General features: G+C 42.9%; 1 protein-coding gene across 2 annotated transcripts in view; it reads left to right on the top strand.

Moving 5' to 3' along the window:
• The window catches only part of WHRN (whirlin), a 133,883-nt gene that overhangs the window by 95,769 nt on the left and 13,879 nt on the right, over positions 1 to 24,235 (top strand). For both annotated transcript variants that reach the window (XM_036751271.1, XM_036751270.1), the window contains exons 7-8: positions 9,313 to 9,525; positions 10,629 to 10,835. In XM_036751271.1, the coding sequence (XP_036607166.1) occupies positions 9,313 to 9,525; positions 10,629 to 10,835 (420 nt within the window). The remainder of the gene's footprint in view (positions 1 to 9,312; positions 9,526 to 10,628; positions 10,836 to 24,235) is intronic.

Raw genomic sequence — 24,235 nt, 5'->3', positions numbered from 1 at the left:
GAGGTAGATGATACTCCAAATTCATTAAAATGGGTAATAAACTAAGGTGCTATAGATAGATTCCCTAAAACGCTACCCGTCTGTCTCCTCCTCCCCTCCAGCTTTTCCTTCCCTCTCCCTCATCTTTATTTCAGTCCTTTCTTGCTCTATTTCTTTTATTGCTTCTCACTGCCAAGTTAATACCTAGGCCCTGGGTGTGTGCCAGTAATCTTACCCAGAGTTTGTAAACATCTGTAGGAGGCATTCTTTGTGGCCCGAGAGGTGGCCTGAGCTTCAAGGTCAGTCTCCAAGCCACCCAGCCTCAACAAGATTAAGCAAATCCCAGATGCCCAGGTCATATCAGAATTATAGGGTCTGGGCCAGAAAAGCCATTTAGTAACCCTTACCCCCATGCTTCCTCCCTGCCCCCCATCCCTGTGAGGGTGCTGAGTTGGCTCTAGCTAATATCTGTAGATTTATCTCAGTGTTAGAAAGAAAATGTTTCTCTCAATCTTGTAACATCTGTATGCCAGTACTCTGAACTTTACCCCCCAAAGAACTTTGGTTTAGTAAAAATTCAGGTCTGCCCAGTCTTTTTTTTTCCTTTTTAAATTGATTTTAAAAAATTAGCAAGCATTTATTTTTTCCTCCTCCCCTCCTACACACGTTGAGAAGGAAGAAAGAAAATCAAAACCCTAGCAACAAATATGCATTGTTAAGCAATCCAAAAACATCGATGTCATTTTGCATTTTCAGTCATTCTCCTCTCTGTCCTGAGTTCCCGTTACTCAACTCTCAATTATCTTTGCTTCTAGAGGAATGGTTAGTGGTGTGGATAATCAAAAAGCCAGGACTAATCCCAAACTACAGATAATCTGAAACCCATTTTTGTTTGGTTCTTTGTGATAAAGACAATATAATTTCTGTAACAGTAGCAGACTCATCTTCCTAATTATGTTTGGCTTAATAGGACTATATTTGACCTTAGCTGAAAATGAATTTGCATTTCCTGAGACCTCACTTGCTTCTTTGCCTATTCTCTCCCTTCTGAGCCATCCTTCACACAACTGCCAGAAACATCTTCCTAATGCTCAGGTCTGACCATGCTACTCCCCTGCTCAAAGATATTTAGTGGCTACCTGTTACCTTTAAGAGAAAATACAAATCCCTTAGCCCAGCTTTGAGGATCCTCTACACTCTGATTCAGTCTACCCTTTTATCTTTGTTTCATAGAATTCACTTTTCCACACTTATTGTCCAAGTCAAACTCGACTACTGCCTGTTCCCTAATCTTGCCTTGCCATCTTCTGCCTCCATTAGTATGTACAAGTTGTACCCCATGCCAGGAAGGCACTCATCCCTCATTTCTCCTCCTCCTCCTTCTCTTCCTCCTCCTCCTTCTTCTTCTTCCTCTCCTTTTCCTTCTCCTCCTCTTCCTCCTTCTCCTCCTCCTCCTCCTTTTTCATCCCATCTTTTCTTCCTCTAAGACCTAGCACAGATATCACCTCTTCCATGAAGCCTTCCCTGATTTTTTTAGCTGAAATGTTTTCTCTATTATAACTCTTTGTCTAGCTCTCTTTATTCCTATCACAATCTATAATCGTATACTTATTTGCGTCCATATCATGCCCCTTTGCTTATACTGTAAGCTCCTTGGTGTCAAGGACTAGTGGGCTTTTTTTCTGTCTATCTCAACACCATCCCCATTCCCCATCCCAATAGGCATTTAATAAATGTTGAATTATTATTGGACTGAGTGTGTATAGAATAAATGCCTGTTGTTGTTGTAGTACTTAATATAGTATGGAGAGGTGGTCCAGAAGATCAGGCCAATGTGATCCAATGGAAAGGAGTCAGAAGACTTGAGTTCGTATCTGTTTTTGACATTCAGTTGCTGTTTGGTTATGGTTAAGTGCGAATGTCTCTGGGTTATCTAAAAAATGTGGATATTAATACTTACCTCACAGAACTGTTGTTAAGGAAAGTGCTTTATATAAATCTAAATTATTGTTATATCAATTCTGACTCTACTTTTATGACTCTGGACAAGTCACTTTCATTCATTCATTCATTCAATGAGCACTTATTATGTACCTACTATGTGCCAGGTCCTAGGGATACAAAGACAAAAATGAAGCAAACCCTGCCTCAGGGAGCTTACATTCTACTGAGTGGAAACTTGTATACAGATAAGTTAATACAAAAAATATGTATAAAATAAACACTAATCCCAGAGAGGAAGGAGGGGCACCCCACCTGTGGGGATCAGGTCTCTGGGCTTCGACTTCATTATTTGTAAAAGGAAGAGGGATGAATGAAATGATTTCGTCTGCCTTTTTCAGCTCTGGGGGAAAAATTATGAATCCTAGTCATGATTTTGTGGTCCTGAGGCTGTTTCATATTAAGGGGAAGCCTTTCTGGGATTAAAAATGGACCAATGGGCAGTCAGTGAGCAGTTGCCTGCACAGAGATGGAGACCTCATCTAACTGTCTTATAGCAGTGATTAGCCAGGGTAAGTCTGCGCTGGCGGCATAGCTAAGAGCCCAGTAGGGAGTCTTTGCCAAAGGGATTGGACTCTTTGTTAGCTTTGTTAGCCTTGGTTTCATTTCTCTGCAGCCTGAGGCACCCGCCTTTCTTCCTTCCACTCCCTCCACTTTTAAGAGAAAACGATTTGGGAGGTTACACAGGTGGCTGTGGCTGATAACAAACTTAAGCTCTCCCTTCAGCAAAACATCTCACTGTCATTTGTTTCATTAACAGGCAATGGGCTGTTGACTGATTGGTCATTTTCTTTCTTCCCCCACCCCCCCCCCCCCCGGCAGCATTTGAATCCCTGAGGCCTGAAAAGTGGTAGCTCAGACAATCCTCCGGGCAGCCCTTGACCTTGGGGAGAGTGGCATTCTCCGGGGCTGAACCTGGAGGGTGGAGGTGGGGTGGGGGGTGCCGGCCCAGGATGGAGCTAAGGCTCACCCAGGCGGGCAAAGCTGCAGTGGCAGTGTAGCTCTTGTCAGGTCTCTGGATCTGGCACCATGGCTTCCCTGGAAGTTTAGAGAGCCAGCTTTGGCTAGATGGCAGGATAATACAATTCAATTTAATTTAACAAAATCTATTAAATTTGCTATGTGTGAGGCACAGTTCCAGGGGCTGAGGATATTAGGATAGAGACTGGACCTATAGGGAATTTCTGGATGAAGAAAATACCATTGAAGATAAAAAATGAAACAATCCCTTCCTTAAAGGACTTGCAATCTACTTGGAGGAAAGGGTACATGTTTGGCATTTATACAGATAAGTATAATTCATAGTGATACCTGTAGTATAATAGGGGGAAGAAGAAGTCTAGATAAAAAGCTTCCAGAAAATTTGAAGAGATAGAACACTTTCAGGTTGGAAAGTTGGGGTGGCTTCATGAAGAAAGTGGCCCTGAGCTGGGCCCTAAAAAAAAAAAAAGGAATTCATCAGTCAGAAATGAGTGGGGAAGGCATTCCTTGAGTGGGAGAATGCTCATGTACAGAAGAGAGAGGGGAGGAGGAGAATGGTGAACAACAGGTTGTAAGTCCCTTTTGAATGGAATAGAAATTGTGTGAAGGGGAGCAGTGTGAAATCTATAAAGGAAGATTGGAGCCAGATTTTTGAGCATTTTGCGGCTGTTGTTGTTGTGATCTTAAATGTCAGGCTAAGGAGTTGCAATTTCTTCCTGCAGGTAGTAGAAGACTGGAGGTTCTGAGCAGATTAGTGATTTAGTCACAGCTGGGCCTTAGGAAGATTATTCTAGAAGCAGGGTGGAGACTTGGGTTGGAGATAAGAAAATTAAGACAATGAGCCAAGGTAGGAGGCTAGGTTCACAGTGCAGGTGAGAGGTGATAAGAACCTAAAAAAGGGTGCCTGCCATGGGAGTAGAGAAGAAGAGATAGATATAGGAACTGTCTTGGCCTTAGAATCATAGGACTTGGCCACTGTAATGGAAAGCAAAGTGGGACTTTTTGCTGTTTTTTCTTTTGGAGTGCTTCTTAGCACTAAGGCAATCAAGTGCCTTTGATTGAGTCTTTGATTGAAACAAGAGTCTTTGATGACCTGCTTAAGTCATAAGAAAGCCTATATCACATGAGTTGGAGTCACATGGTTGTGATACCCTCTGTGGGCTGACCCTGAAGAAGTATATATAAACTCTGAGGTTAGCATTTTGCTTTGGGGCTCACTCATTGGAAGTGTTTGTGTGATTTGGCCAGACAAGACTCTGGGTAGCCATTGAGGAGCCCCTGGCTTTGAAAACCCAGACGTTGGTGCTTCTTTCTCTGGTAACTATGTAAGTATTGCTGTGGACAGACAGTTAGAAGCCCTGTCTGCTGATTTGTGTTATTTGTTCTGTTTATATAATTTCTGCTTGTAATTTCTGTTTGTGTTTTCTCTGAAGTTCAGGGTGCTGGCTTTTCCCCCTAAGTGAATGATATATGTATATTTAATTAAAGTGAGATTATAAACCCCTTAAAGTTGCTTTCCTTAGAAAAGCAGATCAAAGAACCTGTGCTAGCAGCCCTCCTGTGTGCTGATGTTATTGGCCTTGCACCTCCACAGCAGCTGCAAGCAGCATTGTTGTTACAGCATCTGATGGGACAGAGCCTCCTACTTCAAGTCAAGAGGGGCTACATCGATTCAAGAACAAATCAGTATTCATTTAAATGGAAACTTCATACCTGGCTGAGAGTATTTGCTTAATCTTCCTTACTACTTTTATAGATTCATATCCATAATATCCAAAGTAACAGTGCTTGTAAGCTTTTGTATCCACTGCTCATCCCAGGATTGACTGGGGAGGGGGGTGGGGAACCTGCATCCTTGATGCCCATGGGGCTGCACTTGAGGACCTAGAGGGTTACATGTGGCCTTGAGGCTGCAGGTTCCCTACCCCTGGACTAGACCAAAGGTGATAAGTCATTCTCACACCTCGAACACCTCCAACAGTTCCTTGTCTATTGCTCGTAGGATAAAATACTTGTCGATTAGTTCAGCATATAAAGCTTCTTACAGTCTGCCTCCAGCCAACATTTCTAGCATTAGAGTCCTAGGAACGAAGCTGGAAGGGACCTTTTCACTCTAAATCCCATGATCTTATGAATCTGTGAGTTGAACCAGAAGGGACCTCATACCATCACCTCATTTTTCACAGGAGGAAACACTATGTGTCCAGCCACATAGGACCACCACTGACTGTTTGCCAGGCTCATTCTGCCTCAGCCTGTCCCCACCAACACCTGGAATGCACTCTGTCTCAGTCTCTGCTTAGTGAACTTCTTCACTTGCTTCAAGCCCCAACTCAGGTTCCACATGCTCCATAAAGCCCTCCAGGACCTTCCTAACTGAATGGGATCTAGCTGTGCTCATGTTTCTCATAACCATTTCTCCAAACTCCTTGGCCCTTTTCACATTCTACCTCATATCACACTTCTTAATGGACAGGTCATTTTTTAAAAAAAAATCTAGACCTATAACTTCATTGGGATAGGGAACTTACAGTCTATTCCACTTACAGTCTAAGACCATTGCCTGAGGGCACTAAGAAAATAAGTGACTCACCCAAAGTCACGTAGCCAGCATATGTAGGAGGAAGGCTTCAGCTTGGGTCTTCATGATTCCCAGGCCAGCTCTCCATGGTGCAGTAGTTAGAGCATTGGATTTGAAGTCAGGAAAACCTGAATTCAGATACTTAACTAACTTTGATCCCAGGCAAGTCACTTTACCTCTGTTGGCCTCAGTTTCCACATCTGTAAAATGGGGATTATATTAATACCTATTTCACAAAGTCATTGTGAGGATCAAACAAAATAATATGTCAAGTGTTTTTCAAACCATAACATGGTACATAAATGTTAGCTGCTGCTATGCCAGGACGTGCCAGGCTGTCTCATATCAGTTACATTCTATTAGAGTACTGTATACATTCTTTAAGAGCAAGGACTCATTTTTAGCTTCGTCTGCTCAGTATCTGCTTGGGGCCTTCCTTGCACAGATCAGGTGCTGGATAAATGTGGAATTGAATAGAACTGAGTGAACAAAGGCAGGGGCATGGAGCTCGTCCCATATCTTCTCAGGGGTACCAGTTTATCAGAGCACAGGTCAGAGGTCTGGAGAGAATGCATGATTTAACACAGGATATTTAGAACTTGTAACAGAAGACCACCTATGACTTCAGAAATGCCACCCGCCAAATCTGTTTGAGCCCCCAAAGCCATATCACTTCTCCCAGGAGGCAGCATCAGAGCTCTGAGATTCTGCCTCATTTATCTCAGCTTCCTACATCTATACTTCATTATTTTAGGTCACACAGTCACAGCTTCTTAGCAAAAGCTAGCGAAAGGGACTTTAGAGGCCACTTAATGGAACCCCCTCACTTTGCAGCTAGGTGGTGCAGTGGATAAAGGACTGGCCTAGAGTCAGGAAGACTCACCTCCCGAGTTCAAATCTGGCCTCAGATACAAACTAGTTGTGTGACCCAGTCACTTAACCCAGTTTGCCTTAGTTTCCTTGTCTGTAAAATGAACTGGAGAAGGAAATGGCAAATCACTTCAGGATCTCTACCAAGAAAACCTCAAATGGGGTCATGAAAAGTCGAACAAGACTGAAATGACTGAATAACAACAACAACAAAACACTTTTCAGAGGAGGAAGCTGAGTATATCCAGGGTCATAGAACAAACTAATGGCAGAGCTGGGACTAGAACCCAGGTCTCCTAACTTCCCGCCCTTAGTTTTTCCACTACTTCCAGGCTGCCTCCACGTGAATCTGTCTTCTCCTTGATTATTTCCCATGTTTCACAGGGAACTATGCAGGACTCTTTGGTCTGACACAGATATAGCAGCCCCTTTTCTTGACAACTATTGCCAAATCTTATTCAACGGTACAGTGCATAGAGACCTGGGCTTGGAGTTAGCAAGACTTGAGTTCAAATCCTGCTTCAGACACTTAACCGGGCAAGTCATTTCAGGCAGTCAAGGAACATTAAGTGCCTACTATGCATCAGTTGCCAAGCGCAAGGGTATAAAAAGAGGCAAAAGATAATCCTTGCCCTCAAGGAGCTCACGGTCTAATGTCTGTGTGGGCAGAAAGGTGGCCTCAGAGTCAGGAAGGCCCGAGTTCAGATCCAGCCCCAGACACTTACTAACTATGACTTAACCTCTGTTGGCCTCAGTCTCCTCCGCTGTAACATTGGAATGGCGATAGCATCCATCTCCTAGTGTTGTCATAAGGATAAAATGAGACATTTGTAGAGTGCTTTGCGAGCTTTAAAGTGCTGTATAAATGCTCTTATTTAACCTTTCTCAGCCTCAGTTTCCTCATTTGTAAAATGGAGATAAAAATAGCAGCCTACCTCACAGGGTCATTACGAGGATTTAGTAAGATGATGTACGCAAAGTGCTTTGCAAAACCTGAAAGTATTACGTAAATGGAAGTTATTGCTACCACTGCCACTGCTGCTACGGCTGCTACTATTACATCTTTTGGTTAAAGTAGAAGCTATTTGTGGGGAATCAGTTCTCAGTAGATACTATCCCTTTCCTTAGATTAAAGCAAAAACGGACCAAATTTAGAGTCCCTAGAAAGTAGCTGATTATAACAAGGCAGGCAGGTTTAAATGGGTTCAGTATGGGACGGACAATACGATCATAGAAGACTAACCGCATTTATATGTGGCTGAAGGGGATCTTATTCCCATTTTAGAGATGAAGAAATGAGACCCAGAGTGGCCGAGTCTCATACATATAAACAGGATTTATCGTAGTGGTCCTATAATTCAATCCCTTCATGCAGGTTCCTCACAAGGATCAAATGAGATAATATCTATCTCTAAAAGCATTTGGCACAGAGCCTGACACTTAGTAGGTGTTATATAAATGCTTCTTCCCCCTTCCTTTATTCCCCTCATGCTACAGATGAAGGAAATCAGTTTCAAAGAAGCAAAGTGGCCTGTATAGTGTCCAATGTGGAGACACAGGAGGTGGGATTCAAACCGAGGTCCTTCAATTCTCACTCCATTCTATTAGATCACATTGCTTCCCATGTTCCACGTTTCTTTTCTCAGGATGTTAGAAATAGAAAAGCCCTCCTCTCTCTCTCTCTCTCTCTCTCTCTCTCTCTCTCTCTCTCTCTCTCTCTCTCTCTCTCTTCCCTCTTTTTTCTTTCCCTCTCTCCTCCTCCTCCTCCTCTTCTTCTTCTGCTTCTGCTTCTCTCTGTCTCTGTGTCTCTGTCTCTCTCTCTCTGTCTGTTTCTGTCCCTATCTCTCTGTACTTCTATCTCTCTGTACCTCTGTCCATCTCGATCTCTATCAGTCCATCTGTCAGTCTGTCTGTCTCTATCCCTTCTTTCCTCCTTCTCCCTTCCCAACTCTCCAATACAGGTTAGCTCACCTGTGAGGTCCATGATATAGCCAAACTGGGGATTATCTCTTGTCATTTTCCTCAACCCCCACCTGAAATTTCAGGCCTTTTTAAGGCATCTTACCTGAGAAATGATCTCCTATATGATTGTGAATCTAGGTTTTTAATCCTCTCTTGTTGATGGCCCCTTAAAATCTAGACCATCCTCAGGTCAACCTTGAGCAGCCTGAGAGCTCAGAGAGCACTTGTTGTGTACCACAAGGTTGAGTCACACATACCTCTTAGGGGCGAGGTGACCTGGAGCTGAGACAGGTGGACGGATGGGGGCAGAGACGAAGAGACAGAGAGACAGACAGACAGAGCAAGACTGAGAGATAGAGATGGAGACAGAGAAAGAGAGACAAAGAGACAGAGATGGAAACAGAGACAGAGAGATGCACACGCAGAGACAGAAACAGAGAGACAGAGACTGAGAGACAAGAGAGACAGAGAGATGGAGATAGAGAGACAGAGACAGAGATAGAGAGAGGATGAAAATGAATATCTTGGACTGTTGTCTCACCTTGAGGCTGTCTAGGTGCCTTACCCTATGTGACAAATGTCAGTTGCTATTTCTCCCCTGTAGCTTGCCCAAGGTCTGACACATAGGCAGTATATGAGTCAGCTTTCAAACCAGGTTTTCTGATTCTAGACCTGTTGTGCCTTCTACTGTACTTCCTTAGCTGTTTTTGTTAGGGCTAGGATTCGAACCCAGGTTTCCTAACCCTAGGACAAACTCCATCTTCTTTCCCCTGTGTCATGCTGCCTTTCTTGGGGTCTTGCTGTGACTGGTATGTCATGAAGGAGATTTCCCTCCTGTGGCTTATGAAAGTATGTCTCACATATGCTTTTTAGTCATGCCAAAGAGATGTGGATACTTATTCTGGAGTAAATTATGTGTGGTCCCATTTGTCTTTCAGCTGGGATTCTACAAGGGGCCAGCCAGGTCCCAGGTCACCCTGAGCAGCATGGTCAACCAGACCCGGGTCGTCTTAGAGGAACAAGCCCGGCATCTGCTGAATGAGCAGGAGAGAGCCACCATGGGCTACTATCTAGATGAGTACAAGGAAAATAACATCCATGTGGATGCCCTCATCATGGCTCTGTTTGAACTACTCAACACCCATGCCAAGGTACAGTGAGGTGGCCGGGGCTATTGCCTCTGGAGCTGCTACAGACCAGCTCTGGAGCCTCTGAGGCTCCAAATGGCCTCCAGGATTCAGGGAGTGGGGAGGAGTAACAAATGCCTGTTGGAACCCTCGCTTTCCTCTAGACTTTGTCAACGCCTCAGTTATACGTTCAGAGCCCCACTAGATCTAAGAAATGCATGCCTAAGATGGAGACACCTTTGCTTGGCAGTTTAAGCAAATGTCCCATTTTGTGGGACAGTGTTTGTGGTAGAGAGAGGGTCAAGGGAAGGTACCTTTGGAAAGCATGAATTTGGGTTTGGGGAATCATAGGATTGTGGACTTAGAACTGGAAATGACCTTGGAGGTAATTTAGTCTAACCTTCTCATTTTACAGATGAGAAAATTAGTCTGGAGAAATAATGAAACTTGCTCAAAGTCATGGAGATAGTAATTGTCAGAATCTTGTGTGAAAAGTTAGAGCTAGGGCTGAGGTGGAACTCTGCAGTTTCCATCGTCCACATACCATAAGATAGCTTAACATGGGTCTAAATGATCATAGGGTCATAGGATTTAGAAATGGAAGAGGTCTTAGAGTTCATCTGGTCCAATCATTTCATTTTATTGATGAAGAAACTAAGACCCAGGCCTTAGGTTAAGTGACTTTCCAAAGGTCACTCAGACATAAAGTAGCAGAGACATTATTTGATTTGAAACCAAATCTTCTGACTTCAGATTCAGAATTCTTTCCATTGGTATAGAGGAATGTTCATTGGGTCTGGAGACAGAGGACCTAGATTTAAATCCTGCTACTGATATCTACTACTGGTGTAAGCTTTGGCAAGTAAGTTTTCCTCTGAGCCTCAGTTTTATCATCTATAAGATGGGGTTGGACTTGATGGCCTTCATGATCTCTTCCAATTCTATATCTAAGAGCCTATGACCCTGAGCAAGTTATTTTACCAAAGTAGTCAAGAAATGTTATGGGATTATTTGTAAAAAGGAGTTAAAATGGAAGGGGTTTAGAGATGATTTAGTTTAAAATTATAGAAGGTGAAAAAGAAACCGTTCCTGGAGCGCTCAGCTGAATGTGTTCTTTTGTTCTTCAGTTTTCCCTTCTATCTGAGGTGAGGGGGCTGATCTCCCCCCATGACCTCGATCGCTTTGACAACATGGTGTTGAAACGGGAGATTGAGTCCATGAAGGCCCGGCAGCCATCCTGCACTGGCACGGACACTTACTCTGTGGTGTCTTACAGTGACACGGGCTCCTCCTCTGGTAGCCAGGTCACTTCTACCACGGTCAGCTCTGCTCGAGTGAGTGTCCCCGCCCTAGGGGTGGGGTGGGGGGTTCTTCTCCCAGACCCTGATTCTCTTTCTCTAGAATCAGACCGTATGCACTCAGCAGCAGCTCCCATCCCTTCCTCTCCTCCCTCCCTCCCAAACCATAACCAGACCCTGGCCAGGGTCTTTTTGCAGCTGACCGTTTGTAACAATGTGATCTGACAAATAGTGAGTGAGTGCCTCATGATCCCAGAGGATTCAAGACCTTTCATCAAAGCTAAATGGTGTTATAGAGGAAGGAGGAGCAGGAATCCTTCTCCTTTGGACCCTCCATCACCAGGTGTGACACATCAGTCTGTAAGCATCTATTTTTACCATAGGCTTAGTGCTCCATCATAGTTCAGTGGCTGATTATCCAGCTTGTCTGGGTCTCCTGACTCAGTTTCTCCTTCTTGTTTCATGCCTTTTGTTCAGTTCACTATACCTCCACCAATAAAAAGGAAAGAAAAGAGAATGGAGGTGAAATTCTGACTTCTCTGTTTGTCTGGGTCCTTGCTGTTTTAATATACTGGGAAAAGAAGGTGGAGCTATTGGCAAAAATGAGATTTCTATATTATCTAGGGATTTTCATGACACAGACACTGTCTGTGAATATTCAAGGTAGAGATATTGACTTGTGATTCCATTGGTGGAGGGAGCTCCTGGTGAGGACCTTCCTCTACCAATACAGGTTGGTACCTCCTCTGCAAATTATTGTCTTAAAGAGTTGTTTATCACACTGAGAGGATAAATGACTTGCCCAGAGTCACAGCCAGTGTGTCAGAGGTGAGACTAGAACCCAGGTCTTCCTGGCTTCAGGGCACCACTCTATCCTCTATGGCACAGTGCCTCTGAATATTCTAAGTATGGTCTATATATGACCTTTTGACTATCACCAGATCTCAAGAGGCCAGAGATTACCTTCCTTTGACTGCAGTCTGTGTCCTTTTCCATTGTAGAGTGCCTCCCTGCCCCCCTCCTTAAATTGGGGCAGGTGTGGGAACAAAGTCCTTGGGCAGCTTTATTTCCCACAAGAACTCCAAGTCCAATGATTTTCCTGGACAGACGCAGGAAGTAGCATCAAAGCCCTGATTATAACAATATCATCATTTCATGCTTGAGGATATAAATTGATCACCTACAGTCCTGATTCTCTAGGATGAAGCTAGAATCCTGCTGCTCTCCACGTGTTCAGCATAGTAAATTCACTTTGGTATCTTGTTCATCCAGTTAGTGGTTTATGCAGCACTTACAAGATGGGCTAGGGATATACCTTGTCCGGGGGGAGACCCCTAGGTGAAAATGCTGGCCACTTAGACTTAGTGCGGGGCTTAAATGCAAAGTGGTACCTTCCGAATCCTTGAGGATAATCTAGGATCGGGTTAAAACTGCATGCTTTAATCTGTCACATGCCTGTCTCCTTAAGACAGGGACCCTGATAGAAACAAATTTCGATCATCTGCTGCCCCTTAGGAATCATTCAGATTTTAGGAGACAATTCTGAGTGCTTTTTCAGGGCCCATGGAACAAGAGTCTTAGAAGCAGTATGGAAAGAACAATGAGTGGCCTGGGAGACTGTGGCCCTGGGTTGTAGTCCTGACTCAGTTACTGACTGGCTGTGTCACTAAGGGCAGCTCTTTATTAGCTCTCCAATTTTCTGAGTCCCTAGTCTAGGCCCTACCTCATGTCAATATCACTTCACATGTCCCCAAAGGTCAAAATCTGGTATGTCTTAAAAAGCCTAGTCCCCTGACAGATTTTGAATTTTGCATTGTGGTAGCTGGTGTTACCTCTCCTTCTGTTCTGAGGACCCCTGGGAGCTGCGCAAGGGACCTCTGGCCTTCTTGCACATAGTTTCTATGTCTGGATTTTTTTTTCCTAACCAGCCAGGCTTTATCATACTCAGTCCAGTATCTGATGACCTGTAAGATGGTCCTTTTACTTCCTGTCCCTCTTAGGAACAAATACCTCCTACTGCTGAGTAGTACCTGGACTGGGACAGAAGAAGGTTTAGCTCTAATGATCGCCACTGCCCTTCCACATCCAGAAAGAGCCCTAAAAGCCTCACAGGCCATGTAGGCAATCTTCAGTACCTCAGTTACTGCCTTCAGGAGGGACCAAGAAAAGTGCTCATGGAAACCAGGAAACATTCTTCATTACTGGGAAGAGTGAAGTACTTTGTGCCTACATAAGAGACGGCCTGCCAGGGAAGGGCACACCCTAGGTTATTTCTCAAGTGCTTCTAATACGTTTCTGTAGTAAGACTACATATGCATATATATATATATATAAATACATATATGTGTGCATACACACAAATATATGTACGTGTCTATATATACACATATATGCATGTATGCATATATACATAAATATAACACACACACATATATATATATATATATATATATACGCACTTATACATACATACATATTATATGTATGCCCATGCATCTGTCCAAGCAAACAGCAAACATTTGTTAAATGCCTAGTATATGCACTATTGATAGATGCTAACCAGGGGATTTAGGACACCTTCCCTAAAATACCCAGAGGTGAAACTTGCTAACAGTCTGGAGCTCGATGGGCGATGCAGGCTGAATCTAATTATCTGGCCCCTTTTCCTTCTTCTGTCATCATTCCTGAGACATTCCCCAGACTGTAGCACTCAATCAGATTCAAGCCCTGGCTCGCATCTGACTGTGGGAGCCTGAAGATGGCATTTGCATCCAAGGCCTTGCCTGCATTTCATATAAAGGCTTCTAGGAAGGGCTAAAAGTCTCTGCTTCTCCCCTAAGGCCCAGATCACAGGCTGTACCACTGGATAGCCCCTAATTTTCTGTTTTCAGTAGGTTAGTTTCACGACCACTATATGAGTTTCAGTATTAATCCTCACTTATCTCTAGGGCCCCCTAAAATGTCTGCCCTAAACTACTCCTATGATTTTTACTTTAACAGCTTCATGCAAGAGAATATGTTACTTAGTGGGTTCGTGGCAAGAAGGATTGGGGGATCTTTTTTACCAGGGTCTTATGTCTATTTTTATTGCCTTTTTGTGTGTGGAGTGGTAGTGGTTTGCTGCATCTGTTCCAGTCCCTAATGCATTGTTTTATTTTGTTTTTCCCCCTTTTTGTGTTTGCCTGAATTATCTTTCCCAGGAGCGGCTCTTATGGTTAATAGACCTAATGGAGGTATGGTCCTTTCACTGGGGAGCTTTCCTGCTGTGGTTTCCATAGTAAAAAAGATGGGGTTGAGGGTGGGGTGAAGGACAGAAAGTTGTTGGCTGCCAAAGTCAGGTCTGTCTCTAAGGTCTGGCCCTGTAGGGGGCTGAATAGGAAGGACATGTTCTCCAACATCTCCTCCTGTTTGCCTCTCAGTCTTTTTATGTGCCCATCTGCCTGTTCTTGGATCTCTCTGTCTCATTGTCTGGTCTGGTTCCCAGCTCATTAGGCTTTTCCCATGGCTTCAGTCCTCCTCTTCCTCCTTGTCACATCATACCACATGACAGCTGCCACATCAGCGTATCATGGTGGAAAGAGCCCTCTCATATAGAGCTCCTGCTCTGTGGTCTTGGCCAAATTACGTCATTGGTGTCTCAGTTCTAACATTTATATTTTAAGGTCTCTTCCAGCTCTGACATTCTGTATCCTAAGATCCCTTATACCTCTGACATTCTGTATTCTAATGTCTCTTCTAGTCTGCTATTCTATGTCCTGAGGTCCTGTATATCTCTGACATTCTATATTCTCATGTCCCTTCTAGCTCTCACATTCTATGCCCTAAGGGCCCTCATACTTTTGACATTCTATATTCTAATGTCCCTTCCAGCTCTGACATTCTGTGTCCTAAGATCCCTTATACCTCTGACGTTCTATATTTTAATATCTCTTCTAGTCTGATATTCTATGTCCTGAGGTCCTGTATATCTCTGACATTCTATATTCTCATGTCCCTTCCAGCTGTCACATTCTATGCCCTAAGGGCCCTCATACTTTTGACATTCTTTGTTCTAATGTCACTTCCAGCGCTGACATTCTATGTCCTGAGGTCCCTTATATCTTTGGCATTCAGTGTCCTAAGGCCCCTTCCAATTCTGACATTCTATGTCCTAGGGTCCCTTATAATCTCTGGTATTCAGTATCCTAAGGCCCCTTCCAACTCTGACATTCTATGGCCTAGGATCCCTTATATCTCTGGCTTAATGTCCTAAGGCCCCTTCCAGCTCTGACATTGTGCTCTCTAAAGTCCCAGTTCTAAATTCTTTGCTTTTCATATGTGTGATAGAAGCTGCCTCATGCTGCTTATGGGATTACTGTGTCACCATCACAATATGGCATAGTACAAAGAGTTGGAGTCCAGAAAGACCTGAATTCAAACCTTATCTCCAACAGCTGGTAGCTGTGTGGGTCACGGGAAAGAAACTTAACCTGTGTCTCCATTTTCCCACCTGTAAAAAGGTCAAAATACTACTTATACTGCCTACCTGCCAGGGCAGCTAGGTGACACAATAAATGGGGTGCTGGGCCTGGAATCGGGAAGACTTGTCTTCCTGAGTTCAAATCTGGCCTCTAATACCTGGGCAAGTCACATGACTCTTTTTGCCTCAGTTTCCTCATCTGTCAAGTGAACTGGAGAAGGAAATGGTGAACCCCTCTAGTATCTTTGGCAAGAAAACCCCAAATGGGATTACAAGGAGTTGGACACGACTGAAAACAACTGAACAACAAACAAAACCTACCCACCAAAGTTGCTGTAAGCATCAAATGAAATAATTTAGGCAAGGTCCTTTGATTCTCTAAGAGCTTTCTAAAATGGCAGCTATTATCTTGATTACCTGTGGCTGTCTATTTCTAACCATTGGTCCCATTTCTTTATGAATTGCCCAGATCTGATGGATTTGCCGATTTCATATATAAGCCCTGTGTCACTTAAGGTGGTAGGGATCTTAGCATCCTCGTAACCTTCTCTTCTCCTTCCATAGCTACTAGCCCTTGATCTTGGGGTGTTAAGTGTTCATGGAAGTGAAAGGCAAAAGAATTTTTACCAAGACCTCTAAGCTTTCTTCTATGTCAGTTCAGGCAACAGTTATTGAGAATTATTGTCCTTTAGGGCTAGGGATGAGTATTTATCTAAATGCATTAGTAACTGTGGGCCTCAGCGTAAACAGAAATGAAGGACGTCCATCTGTATTAATCTCTTATCTCCCTCACTTGCCCTTTCTTAATGAAACTCAAGTACACAGCAAGATCTCGGTAGTCAAATCCAATAGAAAGAAAGACAGTAACATTGACCGGTATGAGATTAAAACTTGGGCCTCCTAATAGACAATTTGATGCTGGATGGATGGATGGAGGGAGAGAGAGAGGGAGAGAGAGAGCATTTATTAAGTTCTTGTTATATACCAACCAGGCTGGGCAGTTTGGTGGTGAAGGATAGAGTGCCGGACCTGGAGTCAGGCAGACCTGAGTCCAGATCTGGCCTTAGACGCTTACTAGCTGTGTGACCCTGGGCAAGTCACTTAACGCTGTTTGCCTCAGTTTCCTCATCTGTAAAATGAGCTGGAGAAGAAAATGGCAAAGCACTCTAGTATCTTTGCCAAGAAAACCCCAAATGAGGTCACAGAGATCCACACAACTAAAATGACTGAATAACAACAAATGTACAGACACTGTGATAGGCTCTGAGACTACAAATACAAGCAAGATAGTCCTGGCCCTAAAAATTGCTTACATTCTTATTAAGAAAAATAACAGATAAAGGGGAGTTGAAAAGAGTGGAGGCATGGGTATAGAGCTGGGAAATGAGAGGGGAGGTCTGGATCTGAGCAAGATAAGGTGAAAGCTCATCTGTCAGATCCCAGGGTGGTTCCAGGCGTAGAATATAATTTTCCGGTGGGGATAAAGGCCGGAATGGTTTGGAGATGGCCAGGAAGATGGTAGTACAGTGGAAAGAGCATTGGATTTGAAGTCAGAGGCTTTGAGTCTGGATCTTGCTTCGAACACTGACTACCTGTGTGACCATGGAAAATTCAGTCAGCCTCTCCGGGCCTCCATGTTTTCATCTGTAAAATGAAGTGGTCACAATAGATGGCTCTAAAACTGTAATCCTGTGAATCTACTACTTCTAAAAGTTTGTGTGTCCTCCTATACTGCTCTCCTTTCTGTGCCTGCTGCAGTCAGCCCTTGTTCCCAGTCCACACCCAAGCTCTCCAGCAACGCTTACAAGGACAGATGCTGTAGCAGGCTAAGAACTCTGGATCTCTATAGCATTGCCTTTTGTTTAGTGCTGAAGAAGGTACGTTATGATGTAGAGAAGGCTGCTGGGGGGTAACCATGACCGAGCCCACATACAGTAAGGAATACAGCACAGCACTGGAGTCACCTTCAGGAACCCTCCTGAAGTATTCTTCAGGGCAGGAGTGTTGAAGGGGAGGTGGGCCTCAACCAATCTGTACTTTGCAATCTCGCCAGTAAAAAGGCCCTGCTAACTGATTTGGGAGTCACACTCAGATTTGTAGAATTATAGTGTCAGAAGAAACAGCAGAGAGCCATCGGTCCAATCCTTACCCAAAATATTAATTCTTTTTTACAGCCCTTCCAACAGGTGGTCATCTACCTTATACTTGAACTCTTCCATTGATGGGGAGCTCTCTCCCTAATGAATCAGTCCTTAAAAAGTCTTGAGACTTTTTTTTAACCTTTGTTTCTTCCATGCAAAAGTCCCACCAGTGTTTCTGAAGGTGTTTTCAAACTTTTTATTTAAGGGATAGATTTCTAATTTTCAGAGGCTAATCCAGTCACTCCTCTCCCCTCCCCCCAGCAAACTCTGCCCCCTCTAAATCCACATAGCCATTCAGAAAGCCTGGTGCATTGTATCAAAGTTGCCTTTTTTTCCTTTTGGCACATGTACAAGGTGAGATGGAAACAGCTAGGTAACAGTGCCTCTGAACTTCGTCACTGCACGATGGGGGGACCAATTACCATTTAGAATAATTCCCTTTATCAGGCCGAATGGCTATCTTTCCCAGGTTAAATGCCTTCTCCTATTGCGACTGTTTTCCACAAACTAATGATCAAGGAAGATCAAATGTAGTTCTCCTAATCGTTAAATCGCATTTATTTTTCATTTGCTTAATACAGACCCTGAGAATTTTCATCTGATTCCAAAGAACATTTCCTCCCCATAAAAAATAGCTGCCAAGATAGCAAAATTAAAAGCTGTATTGATTAAAGGTGGGGGTATTATGGAGAGGTCATCATTCTCTACATTTCATTATATGGTGACTGTTTATTATGAAGGGTGCCAAGTTTATAGTTTCATAGAATGGAGCCTGTCTTATGTCTGTTTGGCCCCTAGGGTCCTTTCCAAATCTAAAATTGTTCAGTCTGTGATTTTTCAGGGCATTCAAAGTGGAAGAATGTCTTCAACTCTTTAGATTCTAGCCTGGCTCAGCCTCAGTTTAGGGGATTTCAGATTCTTCCTAAACCACAGCAAGGACTGGGGGGCTTGTATGATCCAGTTTGAGGGAACACAGACTTGGACTTTTAATGCCTGGGGATCTAGATTCAGTTCTGTTGCTCGTTAGTTATGCTGGACCGCTCCCTGGAGTCTCAGCTTCTATAAAATAAGGGGGAATATTCCTGCCTTGCCCATCTTAACAGCATTGCCATGAAGAGCCAATGAAATCAAGTGGAATTTCTTTGAATTCGGGTAAAGCCCTATACAAATGCAAAGTAGGGTTATTCTTTTCACCATTGCTATTTAGGGTATTTCAGATGCCATCAGCAATCTTTGCTGAGCAGATTTACGCCTGTACTGTAGACTGTGGGAAGTTACAAGAGAAGGTAGAAGCTTAGACCTTACCCTAGAAGGGAGCATGAATTACATCCTGTCACTTTTGTTGTTAAGGGTGGCTAGGTGGCAGAGTTGATGGAGTACTGGGTCTGGAGTCAGAAAGACTTGAGTTCAAATTTGGCCTCAGACACTTACTAGCTGTGTGACCCTGGGCAAGTCACTTAACTCCGTTTGCCTCAGTTTCCTTATCTGTAAAATGAGCTGGAGAAGAAATGGCAGACCACTCCCATATCTCTGCCAAGAAATCCCCAAATGGGGTCATGAAGAGTCAGATAGCAGCTAAAACAACAACAAAAGCAAGACTAATTACATCCTGACCCTCGGCTTGCTTAGCCTTTCCTGACCCTTCTTGATTCTAGTGCCTTCCCTCTGTTGAATGTTTCCAATTGATTTTTACACAGCTTGTTGGTATATTGTCTCTTCCATTAAATTGCAAGCTCCTTGAGGGCAGGGACTGTCTTTTGCCTTTCTTTGTATCCCCAGGACTTAGCTCATTGCTCGGCACATGATAGACACTAATAATCGTTTATTGATTGAATGACACCTCAGATGAACTGTCCGAAATTATTCATTGAATAGTAGCTAGATTTCAGCCGTCTTTCATGAAGTTGAGTGGGGTTGTTTTCCAAAGGAAATTTAAAGCCACCAAACATTTTCATAAGATTCTTTCAAAAATAAAGTTTGGGTTCCTAACCCATAGTCAATTAGTGAACATTTTAGTAAGCTAGCTAAGCAGCATCAATGCCAGAGAACAGAATGGACCATAAAATGAGGAAATTTTCGCTCTTTAAATCTGAAGATGGCCCATGGAAGAACAGCAAGAATTTGAAAACCTTGGGAAAGAAATCTTAGGAGGAAAAACTCAAGAATCATAGCTTTAGAGCTGAAAAAGACCTTTAGAGATTATCTCCTCTGGGGATTCTTAAAGCCTTTTTGCCTTGGATCTGGATCCCTTTGGCATGCTGGCGAACCCTTCTCAGAGGAACATTTTTAAATACTTAAAATAAAAACATGATTATGAAGGAAACCAAATATATTGAAATACAGTTATCAAAAATATTTTGGAAAAAAAATAAAGCAATTCACAGATACAAGCATAAGAACCCTTAATCTAGTCCAACTCTCTGCTTTTGCCAACAGAAAAGTTAAATGACTTGCCCACTGTGACACAGGGAGTAAATGGCAGAGCTGGGGTTGGAACTCAGGGCCTCTCACCTTCAATCCCGCATTCTTTTCACTGTGTTGCCTCCCCAGACTGGAATCACTCAGCCTGGATCAGTGAAGACGGAGGGAGGTGCTTAGTTATAGTTTCTTTAGAGAGAAATGATTCAGTGCTTTGGATTCAGGACATTAGAAATGGGAAGAGGAAGATAGGGATGTCAGAGTTGGAAGGGTTCTTAGAACATAGGATGATAGGATAGATAATATAGCTTAGAGTCTTTAGAATGTATAGAATGTTAAACATATGACATAGAATGTTAGATCTGGAAAACATCTTAACAGATAATGAAATTATTCACTGAAGGGAGAAGAGATGGGAGTGAGCTAGATTGCATGTCAAAGGATTGAAGGTTGACACTAAGAAGCACCTCCATATCAAAGTTATAACATTTTCTTCCTCCTCTCTCTTCATTTCTCTCCTCTGCCTCCTTTCTTCCTCCTCCTCCTCCTCTTCTTTTTCTTCCTTCTCCTTTTCCTGTTCTTTTTCTTCCTCTTCCTCCTCCTCTTCTTTCTTCCTCCTCTTCTTTCTTCTTCCTCCTCCTCTTCCTTCTCCTATTCTTCATCTTCCTCTTCCTTCTCCTTTTCCTATTCTTTTTCTTCCCCTTCCTCCTCCTCTTCTTTCTTCTACTCCTCTTCTTTCTTCCTCCTCCTCCTCCCCTTTCTCTTCCTCCTTCTGTTCCTCATCTTCCTCTTCCTTCTCCTTTTCCTATTCTTTTTTCTTCCTCTTCTTCTTCCTCCTCCTCTTCTTCTCCTCATTCTTCTTCCTCTATTTTTTCCTTCTCCTCCTCCTCCTCCTCCGCCTCCTCCTCCTCCTTTTCTTCCTCTTTCTGGTACAGTAGACACAATACAAAGCCTTCCTAATAATAGGTGCACAATAAATATTTGTTGAATTTAGTCAAATTGCTTAAATGTAGTTGCCCCCAGAGGCAGAGAAATAAACTCACCAGTTGGCCTCTGGAGGTCCCTACCATCCCTGGAATATTGACCTGGAATCCTATATTTTTGGTAGACGCTTATAAAAATTGCTATTAATACTCTTTTCTTCCCCCCCCCCCCCCCCCCCGTGCCATTTCCTAATTACTGTCCCTTCCCTCAGGATAGAACCCTCCCTCCCTTGTAACAAATAAATCCAGTCAAGAAAAGCAGATAGATACATTAGCCACCATTGTATTCCTCATTACACACTCGTAGTCTATGACCTCTTTGCTTAGAGGTAAAAAGCATGCTTCACTGTCAGTCCTCTGTTGTCATAATTAGATGCTGCATCGACCAGCTTTCTGAACTCTTTTAATGTTATTTTTCTTCAGTAGACTCTTCACAGCAGACCAATGGCAGTATTTCTGCCACAGCTTCGAGCCCCGCCCCCCTCCTTTGCGATAGTCACGATCTTCTGTATTCGGTAAAGATTAGTTCCTTATATTCCCACTAAGTGAAAGTGAGAACCCATAAAGAGAGGAAATTGGGAGGCTTTTGTTTATAATATTTTCATTTCTTTCCCTCAAATTGCTAATCCTGCTGAGATCTCTTAGGCCCTGGTTGAAATCCCCAATCACTGTTCAGCCTGAGCCAATGGGCCTCTAATCTCATATTCCTTCTATTAAATTCCATTTTAAGATTCCTCAGCACAAAAAAAAAGTCCTCAGTGAACACCTGGAACAATAAATTCACCCAGCAGTTTAATGGCATCTGAGGTAGTTATTGCAAGTCTCTGACTAACATTGCTATGAAGTTTGGAGCAAGAAACAATTCAGGTGACAAATGTTTAGCGTTTGTCCACAGTGGGCTTATGTAACATCTGCCTCCATGGTAAAGACTTGAACAGGGCTAACTCTATGCACAGCTGACTTGAGGATGAGAGCTGTGAGGGCCTTAAATGCAGCATGACTTATTTAGGGAGAGGACTTGGTTTTAGATTCCAGGTCTGCAATTTATTATCTGACTTTGGGCTAATTACATCTCTTCTCATATGTAAAATGAAGAGATTAGACTAGATGATCCCTAACATCTTTTCCAACTGCTAAAAGCTATGATCCTATAATGTGTTTTGGTCTGAAATGCCTTTTATTAGGCAACACTATTTCTTACCTGTTTTTCCACTTCTGCATCTTCTGTGCAAGTCCCTGCTCCTTTCTTTCCCAGTTGACTCTGCACAGGATTACAGAGAATTTCAGAACTAAGTGGGCCGTTTGAAAGCACCTAGACCAGGGGCTCTAAACCTTTTTGTGTGTGCCATGGGCCCTTTTGGCAAACTGGTGAAGCCCATGGACCCCTTCTCAGAAGAATATTTTTAAATTTATAAAATACATAGGATCACAAAGGAAAATAAAGGGTAGTGAAAATAAAGATGTAATTTTTTCCCATCCAAATTCATGAACTTCCTGAAATCTTTCCCTAGACCCCTTTAGGATCTGTAGGCTCTAAGTTAAGACTCCTGTTGTAGACCAACTTTCTCATTTTAAAAATGAGGAAACTAAAAAAAATAATAAAAAACAATACAAATGAGGAAACTGACACTTAGACAAATGACTTCTTAAAAGTCGCATAACTCTATAATTAGTGGTGCAGCCAAGACTTGAATGCAGTTCTCCCGCACCCACATCAAGGCCTTTCTCCACCATACCACACTGTCTTTCCCATTAGAGTCTGCACACAAAAAGCCTTAAAGAAAACAACCTAATCCTGGGGTTCATCTAATATCTCCAGTGGAGCTTTACTTTGTGACTCCATCAATATTCTTGAAGTCAAAGTGAGAAAGCAGGGAACTGTAAAAGTTAATAGCCATCAGGAAAAACCCAACACAACATAACCCACAGCTGGCAAGCTGTAATTGTTTAATACTGACTTCTAAACTTTGGAAATTGATGTTTGAGCAATGCCAAGCTCAGCACCTCTACCAGATGCTCCGGGAAGTGACGAAATGCAAACAGCAACCCCATTTGTCTTCCATGTTTATTCATTGACAGACCCTGCAGCATTTCTAAGAATCACTCGGTGCTCTTAGATTAGATAAGTACCATACAAGGAACATACAGGTTGTTCTCCTTCCATCAAGAGTCAGGAGGCCTGGGGGCTACTGCTGAGTCCTCACTGAGGTTTTGCGACCTTGAGAAAGTTGACCAACCTCTGAGTCAGTTTCCAGAGTTGTAAACAGGGAGAACAGTTGTAGTACTTTTGTCTCTGATCGCGTCAGGAGGTGGCTGTGGAAGCCATTATGGTTTCATTGGAGGATTTGGATTTTGAGATTTTAAAGTTAATCATGGAATCATAGAATGTTAGAGATGGGCAGGGTCTTGCAAGTCAGGATGTTAAAACTAGAAGGGTCATAGGAGCAGAGAATTAGTCAGGAGGGACTTTCTAACTAGAATACTAGAGCTGAAGGGGTCCTAGTGCATAGAATCACAGAGTCACAAAATGTAAGAGTTGGAAGGGACCATAGAGGCCGTGTAGTCCACTCTACATGAAGAAGAATTTCAGCTATATAACACATCCAACAAGTGGTGATCCAGGCTCTGCTTGAAAACCGACTAGGAGGGGAAAACCACCACTTCTTGGACTGTAAGAGGTATTAGATCTGGAGGAGGGAGGAAGGAACAAGCATCTATTAAACACACCTACTGTGTACCAGATGCTGTGCTGAGCACTTTATAAATATTAAATATTTACAGATATTCTGAGACTTTAGAACAGAAGTTCTTGATCTTTCCTTCTTGTGTATCCCCTTTAACAGTTTGATGAAACCTATGAACTCTTTTTCAGAATGTTTTAAATGCATCAAATAAAATACTTAGGATTACAGAGGAAATCAATTACATTGAAATATAGTTTCTCTCTCTCCTTATCCATCTCTGTCTCTCTCTGTCTCTTTGTCTCCCTCTCCTCTCTCTGTTTCTCCTCTCTCTCTCTCTCTCTCTCTCTCTCTCTCTCTCTCTCTCTCTCTCTCTGTCTCTCTTCTTTCATTCTTTTTGTCTCTGTGTCTCTGTCTCTCTCTGTGTCTGTCTGTCTGTCTTTCTCTCTCTCCTTCTCTCTCTCTTTCTAACAAATTCACAGATCGCAGGTTAAGAAACCTTGTTTTAAAATATAAAATGTTAGAGTTAGAATATAAAATGTTAGTGCTCCATTTTGGGGTCCAAAGCCTGAATTTTACAAATGGGGGAACTGAAGCTTAGACCATTCACATCTAAAGTAGAGAACCAGCAACAAAATATAATAGGACAAAGAACCCAAAGTAATGGCTTTGTTAGTTTTTTTTTTTAATTTTTAATAGAGTGAAAAACTAAGTGGCCAAATGATAGCACAACATAAACATGTCTATCAGACAT

The sequence above is a fragment of the Trichosurus vulpecula genome, chromosome 3 (genome assembly GCF_011100635.1).
Source record: "Trichosurus vulpecula isolate mTriVul1 chromosome 3, mTriVul1.pri, whole genome shotgun sequence".
Taxonomy (NCBI): Eukaryota; Metazoa; Chordata; class Mammalia; order Diprotodontia; family Phalangeridae; genus Trichosurus; species Trichosurus vulpecula.
Note: the sequence above shows the minus strand (reverse complement) of the source record. Positions and strands in the feature narration are given on the sequence as shown.